Source organism: Piliocolobus tephrosceles, unplaced genomic scaffold (genome assembly GCF_002776525.5).
Source record: "Piliocolobus tephrosceles isolate RC106 unplaced genomic scaffold, ASM277652v3 unscaffolded_41, whole genome shotgun sequence".
Taxonomy (NCBI): Eukaryota; Metazoa; Chordata; class Mammalia; order Primates; family Cercopithecidae; genus Piliocolobus; species Piliocolobus tephrosceles.
In genome coordinates, this window is record NW_022325420.1 from 454,510 (window position 1) to 466,931 (window position 12,422).

At 34.8% G+C, this 12,422-nt stretch overlaps 1 protein-coding gene across 3 annotated transcripts in view; it reads right to left on the reverse strand.

The window, feature by feature from the left end:
* The window catches only part of LOC113224831 (protein FAM3C), a 48,020-nt gene that overhangs the window by 14,193 nt on the left and 21,405 nt on the right, over positions 1 to 12,422 (reverse strand). For all 3 annotated transcript variants that reach the window (XM_026454347.1, XM_026454348.2, XM_026454349.2), the window contains 4 exons: positions 9,516 to 9,545; positions 8,701 to 8,824; positions 1,603 to 1,661; positions 394 to 444 (listed from right to left, as the gene is read on the reverse strand). In XM_026454347.1, the coding sequence (XP_026310132.1) occupies positions 394 to 444; positions 1,603 to 1,661; positions 8,701 to 8,824; positions 9,516 to 9,545 (264 nt within the window). The remainder of the gene's footprint in view (positions 1 to 393; positions 445 to 1,602; positions 1,662 to 8,700; positions 8,825 to 9,515; positions 9,546 to 12,422) is intronic.

The following is a 12,422-nucleotide window of genomic DNA, read 5'->3' on the forward strand; positions in this document are numbered from 1 at the left end:
CGGTGTTTGGTTTTCTATTCTTGAGATAGTTTGCTGAGAATGATAGTTTTTTTTTGTTTTTTTTTTAATTTTAGACAGAAACCTAAAGGAGCCCCAAACTTTTGAATTGGTTGTCCTGTAGAAAACAAGATGAAATTTTTTTTTAAAATCTCTATTTTGATATTACTGTCTTCAATTACACACCACAAAAATTTTCTTCTAAGAATAACAAAGCATATAAAACATGAATGATAACTTAAATACAGCCGGACATTTAGTGAACAGAAAGTAAGGGAAACAAAATGAACGAACACAAATAGCATTATCATTCTCTCATTAATGGGCTACATTGTATTGAGGTGATTAAGGCAGTGCCAGCAAAAGAACACAGAGTCATATGTTATTTACACTTACCTCCTCCCCACATGTCAAAATATTTAGTGTCTAATACTTCTCCTGTTTTTCCTAAAAGAGATTAAATTCATATCAAATTATGCATCTGAAATACATTATACACTGTAAAACCAATAATCTTATCCAATGATTGATGTGAATTCACTAGCAGAGAAGGAATTACTTTGAGAACAACTTAAAATCTGAATCATACGCACCTGAAATATATTTTTAAAGAGTAATTTTTTAATACAACTTTCTCATTAATCTTTTAAGCCAAAGGATAAATAGAAGTTCATTACTGACTGTGGACCATTCCAATTCAGTTAGCTGTATTTCATCCTTGTTTCCATATTCTGTTATTTTAAAATTACTCAAAAGTAAACCTTTTACAGAGAAGAAGTATCTCCTTGAATCAGATGCCATTTTCTACATTAAATATCAGTTTTTACAATAAAATTTACATTAACTTGCTCTATAAAATGTATTTTTTGCTATTAATGAAATAGACAAATAGATGCTGAACCTTCTACCTAAGGAAATGAAGAAAGTAGAAACACAAAAATTTACCTCTTGTTGTGAAAGTAGTAAAACATATTTTTCTACACTATGAAACTACAGTGGTTTCTAACCATCCTATGTATCTTATAACCATCCTACACAGCTTTATGGAATACTTATTGTACCAGAACAGAGAGGATCAATACGCAGTTAGGCTTTACTTTACAGTTTCAGGTTTTCAGATTTGATTTTGAAGGAAAATTTGAGATGTTCAGGATTCAATGAACTTATTCATACTAATTAAGCTATCAGAAGAACGTGGCCGATAATGAAAAACTACAGTCAATTCTTATTCTTTGTTCCTTCGCCTACACCATTTAATAGTCCACTATCCCTTGTCATTTTACACACCTTTAATCCTGTCAACCTATCTTCCTATTATGTTAGGATTGCAAAATTCGAAGCAAGATTTTATCAATATGATGTTAGACGGCTTGTTTTCTGACAATCTTACGGGAAGTTCTTGCATAGCAAGTTAGGATACTTTCAAGAAACACACTATAAATTCTTAGACACCAAGTCTCCCACCTGTAGATTTTTTGTGGGGCAGGGATGGGAGAGAGGGCTTTATCATCAAGAGCAGCACTTTTTAACCTGATCCTCTGATAGTGCATTTTACTTTGGGACAGAAAAATGATTACATCCATAAGCTAAAATAATTGTTCTTACCGTTTGCCAAGGCAACATTGATCCCTCTTCCAACATTATTCTTAACACCACTCATTAAACTGAAGGGGGAGAAATTGAAATAAATTTAGAATTAAATATTGTACAATAACATATCAGAAAAATAAAGTCTTGCAAAAAAGGTTAGGAATACTATACGCATTTTCAATTGTTCAGTGCCGCAGAGGAAACTAAAAAGATCTCTACTAAGTCAGAGAAGACAGTCTAATACTGAATCATTTTAAAGCAATGTCCTTAAATAATATTTCACAAATAGAAATATATATTAAAAAATATTAGGCCTGAAATAATTGACCATTTTTGTGCTGCACTGCTTCAGATTATTCTTAAAACATGCACATTAAGCATATGTTCTGCCCCATTCTTCAGGTATCAAACAAAAGATAATCTCCTTTCTGCTCTCTTCAACACCAGCGTGACATGAAACAGAAGTAAGATACTACTCGCATCTTTTAAAATCTAAAAGCTAACAGAGTGAGGGAGCACTCTTTCCTGAATTTTTTACCTAATTGTGAACATTCTCCTAGTGATTATCACCATAAAGTTCCTCCACACTAAGAAGAAATATTGCACTCATGAAATTACTGCATTGAATGACAGTCACTTACATGGTGACTACCTGAGATAATTGACTTCCACGGGCAGCTCTGACCACTAGATAAAGACAATGACACTGTAAAATGTAAGGTACCAGTGACACATTTGCTGGTTATCAGTTCAGTTTGTTCAATTGCTCAAATCAGAGTTATTAAACTAAAATTCTGAGTTCTTTTAACTCAAAACTTCAAGGTAATAGTAACACTCCCAGTGGTGTGCTGTTAAATATTTAACAACTGGTCTGTGTTTAGGAGAGAGAGGCAATATGCAAAATGTGACAACACGTGCACACACATGTCCATATATTGACAGAATCATATACACACATAAGCACATAATTTATTATAAACTACTGATATGAAAGATGTATAGTGCACAATTTCATAAATAAAATCTACAGTGTACTTTATTATAAATCTCAGTCAATTGATTCTCACAGAATGTTTTAGTTGATTTTTCAAACAACTCACATCAGCAGCTAAATTATGGTTGCAATTGATGAATGAGCTCAGTTCTAACAAATGTTGGATCTGTGCTAATGAGTAAGATAAAATAAAGAAAAACAAATAATGAAGATTCATGTTAAAATTCCACTTGCCTGTCAATGATGACTGAATCAGATAATTAAGTTTTCAAATACTGGAAGACTACTTCCTATATTTGTGGTGCTATCCACCATATAACAGATATAGATATGACATATTTTCCAATTTTAATCTGCATAATATTTTCTCCCTCACTTGAAGACTTGAAGTCTAGAACTTGAGTCTGCAAACTTTTTCTGTAAAGAGAGAAAGCACTAAAGAAGCTATACGGAGATACACTCAAAAACACTATAAATAAATCAAAAGAAACACTTTTTTAAATGTTCATGTAACTCACAGGAAGGCAGGAAAAAGAGAAAATGAAAACAAATAATAAAATAGTAGACTTAAACCCTCATATATTAATCATTATTATAAATGAAAATAGTTTCAACATACCAAATAAAGACAGAAATTGGCACAGTGAATTAAAACAGGAACCAACTACACACTGTCTACAAGAAACTCACTTTAAATATAATGATATAGGCAGTGGAAAGTAAAAGGGTAGAAAGAGACATATCATGCAAACATTAATCAAAAGAGAAATTACAACTCAATTATAAAGAAACAACCCAATTTATCAATGGGCAAAGGGTTTGAATAGACATTTCTCCACAGAAGACATACAAATGGCCAATAAGCACACAAAAAGACGCTAGACATCACTAATCATCAGGGAAATGCAAATGAGATTTCACTTCACACCTACTAGGCTGGCTATAATCAGTAAGTCAGATAATAACAAGTGTTGGCAAGGATGTGGAGAAATTGGAACCCTCATACACTGCTGGTGGAAATGCAAACAGATGCAGCCACTTTGGGAAACAATCTGGCAGTTCCTCAAATAATTAAACAGAGTTACCATCTGAAACAAAATCCACTCCCTGGGAGTATAAAGAAATAAAAACATATGTCCACATAAAATGTGTACATAAATGTTTCTGTAAATGTTATTCATTATAGTTAAAAAGTGGAAACAACTCAAATGTCTACCAGCTAATGAATGGGTAAACAAAATGGGGTATAGCCATATAATGGACTATCGTTCAGATATAAAGGAATGAAGTTCTGATACATGATATAACATGGAGGAAGACTGAAAACATTACGCTAAGAAGCCAATCACAAAAGACCAAATATTATATACCACTTATATGAACTGTCCAAAATAGGCAAATCTATAAAGACAGAAAGTAAACTAATGGTTAACTTAGGGTTTGAGGGTGGAGAAGTGGGGCAGGACAAGAAAGGCATAGAAGGGTATTAGCTAAGGGGTACAGAGTTTCTTTCTGAGGTATAAAAATGTTCTAAAATTGACTGTGGCAGAGATTGCATATATTTGTGAATATACAAAGCCACTGAGTATATAATATAAATGAGTGAAATGGACGGCATGTGAATTATATCTCAAAGCTGTTTAAAAGTATTAGTTTGGAGCACATACATTTAAAAAGTTCTATGCTTCATTACTTAACTATTGGCTCAGCTGTACCAGAGAGAAGTTTCAAAATGCATTGTTCTGTTTCCTTCAGAAATACATTCAATAAGTAAACTCTATCATTAAGAAGTAACTGCTGTGATTAACAGGTTAAGTGCCAGAGTGACTTTTCCAAGTAAAGATCATCTAGGAGTATGTTGTTGCATTTTACAGACTGAAATCTACCATAAAGCAAAGAAATAAAGGTCACAAAGAAGCACAATGACATAGGCTTCCCACAAGAGGGCAGCAGCTTATCAATTTTTAAAAACTGAAATTCAAACAGAAAATCTCTAACAAACAAAAAACCCACTGAGATTTAAAATGTATAAAGAGGTTAGTCACCCTTACTAACACAAGTTGAGATATTTTCTTTTATCCTTCATGAATATAAGGTGCCCCTCCCCACATCTCCAGGCAAAATTCTAAAGGAAATGATTACATCATCCGTAGAAATAATTGATATCTTCAAGTATAGTTTTGTTTCAAATAGCTACTCCATGTTCTAGTTACTATCTCTTAAGATGGTGAGTTTAAAGCAGGGCTTGGCAAACTATAGCTCATGAGCCAAATCCCGCCAACTGTTTTTTTTATTTGTTTTGTTTTACTACTCATGAGCTTAGAACAGTTTTTACATTTTTCAATGGTTACATTTTAAATGATTATATAAGTACCTATATAATAATCTTGATTTTACCTCTTTGCCCTCATAGCCAAAAACACTGATCCCTTGTTAAGAAAAAAAAATACCCTCAAAATAATCTCATATTCTTGCAGCAAACACTACCATTAAAATCAAAAGTAATGAATTATTCCTAACATCAAATTCATACAAATTGAAATCAAATGAATATATGCCTTAGATGAAGATTATAACTGGAACATAAGTCAGTTCTACGGGTGCTCTAACGAGAAAGAAAAAACCTGTACCCCAGCACTCTGGGAGGTGGACGTGGGAAGACTGCTTGAACCCAAGAGTTCAAGACAAGCTTGGGCAACACAATGGGACCCCGTTTCCACAAAAATAGAAAAATTAGCTGCGTGTGGTGGTGTGCACCTTAGTCCCGGCTACTCAGAAGGTGGAGGTGGGAAGATCGCTTGAGTCCAGGCATTCAAAGTTGCAGTGACCTAAGATTGCGTCACTGTACTCCAGCCTGGGCAACAGAATGAGACCCTGTCTCTAGGTAAAAAAGAAAAGAAAAAAGAAAAAAAGTAAAGTAAAAAAAAAAAGCTGCAATTACTGTTTCTCCTGACACCTTAGGTTCACACCTGCGATTTTCTATTTCTAACTAATGAGACATTTAAAACACATCTTAATCTCCATAATATATTTTGACTTATTATGACCACCATCCTAATCATAATTATCATGTCTGTATCAGAGTTTCTCAAATCCGGCCCCTTATTTTAGGAGCCGATAATTCTTGTGGACCAGCTGACCTCTGCACTGAAAGATGTTTAACAGCGTCTCTGGCCTCTACAAGGAGTACTTCCAAAGCTATGACAACCCAAAGTTACAATGTCCCCTGGAGAACAAAACTGTCCCCATTGAGATACAAGAATAGCAGTCTCCAAAATGAGTTACATGTACTCAGAGCAGGTACTCTGAAAATATTAAATTATCTGCTTATGTTATTTTATCTACTTATATATTTTAGTGAATGTATAAGCAATAAAGTCTGCTAGCAATAGGGAGGCAGTATCAAAGAGCTGTGGCAGTAACTGACAATGGCCTTCCAACTGTCCTCTCTATTCCACTTCCTTCATTATTTTACACAGCAGCCAGATAACTTTTCTCAACATAAATAAAATCAAGACATGCCAGAGTTTGAAATCCTTCCACAAGCTCTCAATGCACTCAGAAAAAAAGTCTCAACCCTTTACCTGCATGGCCTACAAGTTCCTATGCAGCCTGGCCCTAATTCACTTCTCTCCACAGCTGCCCAATCTTAGGGCCTTCGAGCAGGCTCTTTCCTCCTGTCTAGGATGGTCTTCCTTTCTATCCCTCAGATCTCAGAATACACATCAGTGTCTTAGAAACTGTTCCATAACCCTCCACCAAAGGTGGACACCTCTTTCCATCCACTCTTGCCGGTACTCATCACACCCTGCCGCCCTACAGGGCTGGAGTCACAATTTGTTTGTCTCAAAAAAAAAAAAAAAAAAGTCTCACTCTGTGGCCCAGGCTGGAGTGCAGTGGTGTGATATCGGCTCACTGCAACCTCCACCTCCCGGGTTCAAGCGATTCTTGTGCCTCAGCCTCCCGAGTAGCTAGGATTACAGGCATGTGCCACCATGCCTGGCTAATTTTTGTATTTTAGTAGAGATGGGGTTTCACCATGTTGGCTAGGCTGCTCTCAAACTGCTTGAGAGCACTTGCTTCAGCCTCCCAAAGTGCTGGGATTACAGGCGTGAGCCACCGCAACTGGCCTGGTGTCACAATTTATAAGTACACATATTTTTTTAAACATTTGTTACTCCTACTAAACCGTAAGTTCCGTAACAGGAGGGATTATGCTCAAAAATACTTGCTGAACAGGTGAATAAATGACTCTCAAAAAACTTAGGACTCTTTCTTTGGACTTTAACCTGAGGCTTGGGTATATAAAATCCCACCAAATATTTAATCTCTCAAGGTAACGGCAGAATGGTTCCTGAAATAAGGATGGATAGGTGGCCTGCCTCATTTAATGGTTAAAGAAACTGAAACACAAATGCTGTATGACATGCCCACCATGCTAGAAGCAAATTCTCTGGCTCTAAGCCCAGTATGTATTTTACCAAGCTCCACTGTCTACACACTGTTCTCTTTTCGACCTTAGATCTTTGGCTGTTCAACTTTAGGTTGAGGGACAGAGAATAGTTTCTAAGACAGTGAAGTGTACTCTGAGAACGAAAGGACAAGAACGAAGACAGCCAGGTGAAGAGTGAGGAAAGACCATCCTAGACAGAAAAGCATGCTCCAAGGTCCCAAGATCAAGAGGATCTGGAGAGAAGTGAATAAGGGTCAGGACACATAGGAACTTGTAGGCCTTGTGGGTAAACAGTTGAGCTTTTTTTCTGAGTGTGTTTTGTTGTTTACGGTTTTAATCTGTGAATTAAAAACCTGCTAGTAAAAATAGTCTGATCTCTTCTTCTCTGAACTAAAATTTACATGCATCGAGGGGGCAGAATAGATGTCCAAGGTCATCTATGGGTTAGGTATTCTAGAAGAACTTTGTTTCTGTTATTTAGAATCAAATTTGGGGTCTATTTAACCAAACAAGATAAAAAGTGGAAATGAGAATGTTTTCAAAAACCTACAAACTTCTCAAATGCAAGTGCCTTATTACATGTCAGTAAAACAGGACTATTCTAATGAGAAATCAGAAGACATATGGATTAACAATAAATCATCATTAGAATACGGGAAAATAAAGGAAATCAGTACAGACCTTAAAGATCACCTAGCTCAAGCCCTTAATTTTACAAGAAAACTGTTGTCCCATGAGGCTCAATAGACTTCTTACAGCTAACTACCTGCAAAGGAGGCTAGGATAAAAATTTAAGAGCTTCTATATTAAAAGAAGAGGCACATAAACAGCCAGGAAAAGCTGCCTATGTCTCCTCTCTGCTATGAAATTATCTCTTTATTCTATATAATTAGTGACAAATTTATTATTTTATATTAAGTTTAAACAAGCTCCCATGTCTACTTTTCTAGGCAATAGCATATTAAAATCAACTAACTAAAAGTAGGGTTTGCAATTTCAGCAGCAGGAACTTGCAAGCAACAGTTGACACTGAGGTAGGATACTAAAAATCCTAAAAACCATCCTTTAGAAAGCATTTCAACATAGGAAACCATTCAGCTTAGAGGCAAGCAGTTTGTACTGCAATGGAACTGAGGTTATTTCACACTTCAACAAGCAGCACTCAAATATTTTAAATGAAAGATGTTGGTTTATAAGAGAATGCATTCATTATCCAGGCCAATGTTGCAAACAGGATTTTTGCCATGACGAAAATGCTCTCTCTGCTGTTCCATTTGGTGACCATGAGCCACATGTGGCCACTGAACACCTGAAATGTGGTGATGGATATCAAGGAACTGAACTTTTTAGTTAAGTGAATTAACTTTCTTCCTAATATTTAAGGATCAAAATTAAATAGCCACCTGTGTTTTGTTGCTAGTAAATGGAATAGTGCAGATCTAGAGAATTCACTCAGAGGAAATCTCTTATCTCTATCAAGCCAAATAAGTGTTATTAAAATTTAAGAACTTTAAGGCCCCTTGAATTCATGAGAAAAAAACTGTATAATAAAAACTGAAATCACTTTCCATTAATAAAGTATGCCTAATACATTTTCAAAATATCCATTAAACTCAGGCTGTAATTTAATAGCACACCTTAGAGTCTCAAGTTACCAAATACTTACACATTATCTTCCAGGCAGATTTTGGGTCCCACCACGTTGGCTGCTCCACTTGCCATTTTAAAAGCAAAATGTTTCTCAGGGCAAGCTTTTGATATCCCACACTTATATCTGGGAGGCTTTGTAGCTTTGGGGGAGAAAATATGATTTCTTTTTAAAGAAAACAAATTAACAGACTTTCCCACACTTTATTTTAAATCTCAAACCACAAAGGGCATTATGTAAAACATCAAAATACACATATATTAAATTACAAGCTAATTTTTTCCCCTGAGGGTTTCAAAGAACCTCAAAATTTTTTTAAAAAAAAAACAGCAACAAAAAAGCCCACAACAGACACCAGAACTTCCTAGAAAACAAACTAATAATGGGTGTAAATGGGTCAAGTAATACAAACTTCACTAGGGTAAATATATTTTATCTAACTATAAGTTTATTTTTAAATTTCAGGATGTGGGAGGTTCTGAATGTTACTTTGCACTTCTAGTCCATATATGCACAAAAAATCGTCACCTCCAGGATCATTACAAAAAGCCTAATGTTCCATTGACTACCTGCCCATGTACAGTATTGTCTCTTACTCCTTCTCACACCAATTTCTGTACTTATAATAATGGAGCTGAAAAACACAAAATATCCATCATGAATAATTACCCAAAATATTTGGGCTGTCCAAACAGCATCCTTGTAACTTTAAAAAGCAATTTCTAAATCAGTTTTTCCTCACACTGAAATACTGACACTTTGAATATAAGCTCTCATATGCCTAAGATAAGGCAGAATAAATCATACATAAAAAATTGAGATGAAATACTTACAACGTGCAGCTGTGTCCAATGCTGATCTTGCTGAAAAAAAAAAAAAAAAAAAAAACTTTTGTTAGAAGGAATTAGCCTACTGGCAAGTATCCACTTTTAAAATATATTTAGGCCCACAAAAATAAGTGTTCAAATAATCATTCAGGATATAATAAAACATGAATATCACTTCTTAAGAAAAAGTGAGAAAGTAACTTCACCCTGTACATTCATTATAAACTATTAAATAATTATGGAGGGTAGTATTTTATTACTGATAAAACATTTTATTTTTCCCTTTCCATTTTGTTTTGAACTTTATTTACTATAAATTTAAATTTCAATCAGGAAGTTACTCTACAAACTTACCTTTCAATGTTTATGAACATAAATTTGATGAATATGATGGTGTTTAAAAGTTGTTGCTGCTGTATGGTGTTGTGAAGATATGCAAAAGCCCCAGAGAATATACATGAACCTATCTTAGTGGTGAGGTCAGGAGATTGCGAGGGCCAGGGAGGGGGATGAGGAAGGTCATTACTAAAAGATTTATAATTTATCAGCTCAAGAAAACCATGAGATCAAATCTTAACTTGAATATAGTAGTTCTTAACCTGACCATCTATCATAATTATAGTTAGGGCTTTTTAAAAGCACTAACATCTGATCTCAGCTCAAGAGATTATAACTCACATCATCAAAGTACTGTGGACAGCCATTTCCTGATTTGACTAATAAGTATGCAGTGTGATAAATCTTAACCAGCTGTCTTGCTATAAATAGTCACACAGTTTTAGTTCTGTACTATTTTAGATAATTGTGAATTTCCTGTAGGTCCAATACTCAAACTGGTAAGCTAAAAGTTAAAAGACTGTATTGAAATGTTTAAAAAGAGGAAAATGACCAAGTAAATAAAAGTTCATTAACTCAATAGAACACTCAGTAGAATATTATGCACCATTAAAGTCATAAAGGTAATATAACACTGAAAAAGCTTAATGCCCAGAACAAAGCAGAAAACAAACCTTATCTACACTCAGTTTGGGGGAAAAAAAAACTTTACTGGGATACAATTTTGGGAAAATCAGTTTTTTAATCATCAGGCTTTTAAGCAAATAACATCACCTCCATTTAATTTGTGTAAGAGTAAGGAGAGTACATGCTTTAAGGTGAAGAAACTCCTGTGAAAGACTTCTTTCCAGAAGAAAGCTCATTTTTATCCAATACACATCAAAATCAAAAGCCCTGTACTAAGTCTGCAATTCTGAAAATATTAGCATCCGGTGGCCAAACAGGTACATTAATTTTCATGAACAGTTGTCCAAGTATAGAATACAAGCACAACATACAAACACCAAAATCCCTCCTCTCCTACAATTTTTTCCCCTCAAACTACACTGATAGCTTTAATCCTTAATTTCTTTGTGCATATACATTTAACTGCAAGGAACAATAATAAACATTTGTTATTGCATTTCATCAATGAATGTCTTTCAGTAAGTCAGGCTAATGAATCAGAACTATTTTGTACTTTAGTTTTTAATAATGTCTCAAGTAAGTTATGTATACACTATATATCAATGGTTTAAATCTGAAAAGGTGAAAATAAATAAATTCAATAGAACATTAAGTACTTATGGCCAGGCACGGTGGCTCACGCCTGTAATCCCAGCACTTTGGGAGGCCGAGGTGGGCGGATCATGAGCTCAGGCGATCGAGACCATCCTGGCTAACACAGTGAAACCCCGTCTCTACTAAAAATACAAAAACAAATTAGCCGGGCATGGTGGCACGTGCCCGCAGTCCCAGCTGCTCAGGAGGCTGAGGCAGGAGAATGGCATGAACCCGGGAGGAGAAGCTTGCAGTGAGCAGAGATTGCACCACTGCACTGCACTCCAGCCTGGGCAACAGAGCGAGTGAGACTCCATCTCAAAAAAAAAAAAAAGAACATTAAGTACTTATTACAGCAATATAGACAAAAATAATTTAGACTGTATTCAGTTCATTTACTAGCTAAGTATTCATACTGAAAACAAACACTACATTAACCCACAATCTGAATAAGATTGGTGAATTGTACCCGTGTTGATGTCCTGATTGTGACAGTATATTACAGTTTTGTAAGATATTACCAATGGGAGAAAATGAGTAAACGGTATGCACCATCTCTCTGTATATTCAAATGGATTTGTAAAAGATAACACAATTATCTTAAAATAAAGTTTCACAAAAAATTGTTTTTAAAATTCATAATCAACATTGGTAATTTCAACTACTAATTGTGGGAAAAACTGTCATTCTTCCTTTCTACAAATGTGTTTTATTTTTCTAAAATAGTATATACAATAAACATAAATCTACATAATTTATAGAAACTGTCAAGTAAGTTAAAAAATGGAAAACTAATCACCAAAAGAACTGTTTTTAATCTTATGGGTCCTTAAGATAATGATTATAGCAAGAATCCTCCTACTGGATTAAACATGTTACCCTTTCATATACTAAGATGCTACACAAATGACACAGATAACCATACATCCATCTTCCGTAAGATAGTCTGAAATGAGAATTAAAATAAAACCACACAGTTAAATTTTGGCCAATTCAATAGATTGGCAACCAGTAAGGTTACAAAGTACTACACTTCAGTTTTGAAATGAAAATAACCATCTGCCCTAATAATGTCTAAATCAAATAGTTAAAATGCACACAAAAACACCTGCAGGTTCTCAACATCAGGAAAAATCAAAAACTAAAAAGTAGGAGATTAAAGTAGCTCAACGTCTGTTCATAGGTGACTACCAGTGATTTTCCAACTAATACAGCTTTATGTGAATCTCACTTTGGAAATACTCCTTTCCATGTAGAAATCCTAATTCTCTGTTACCTACATTTATTTTCACTCAGTCAGCATTTACCATCTGCAGC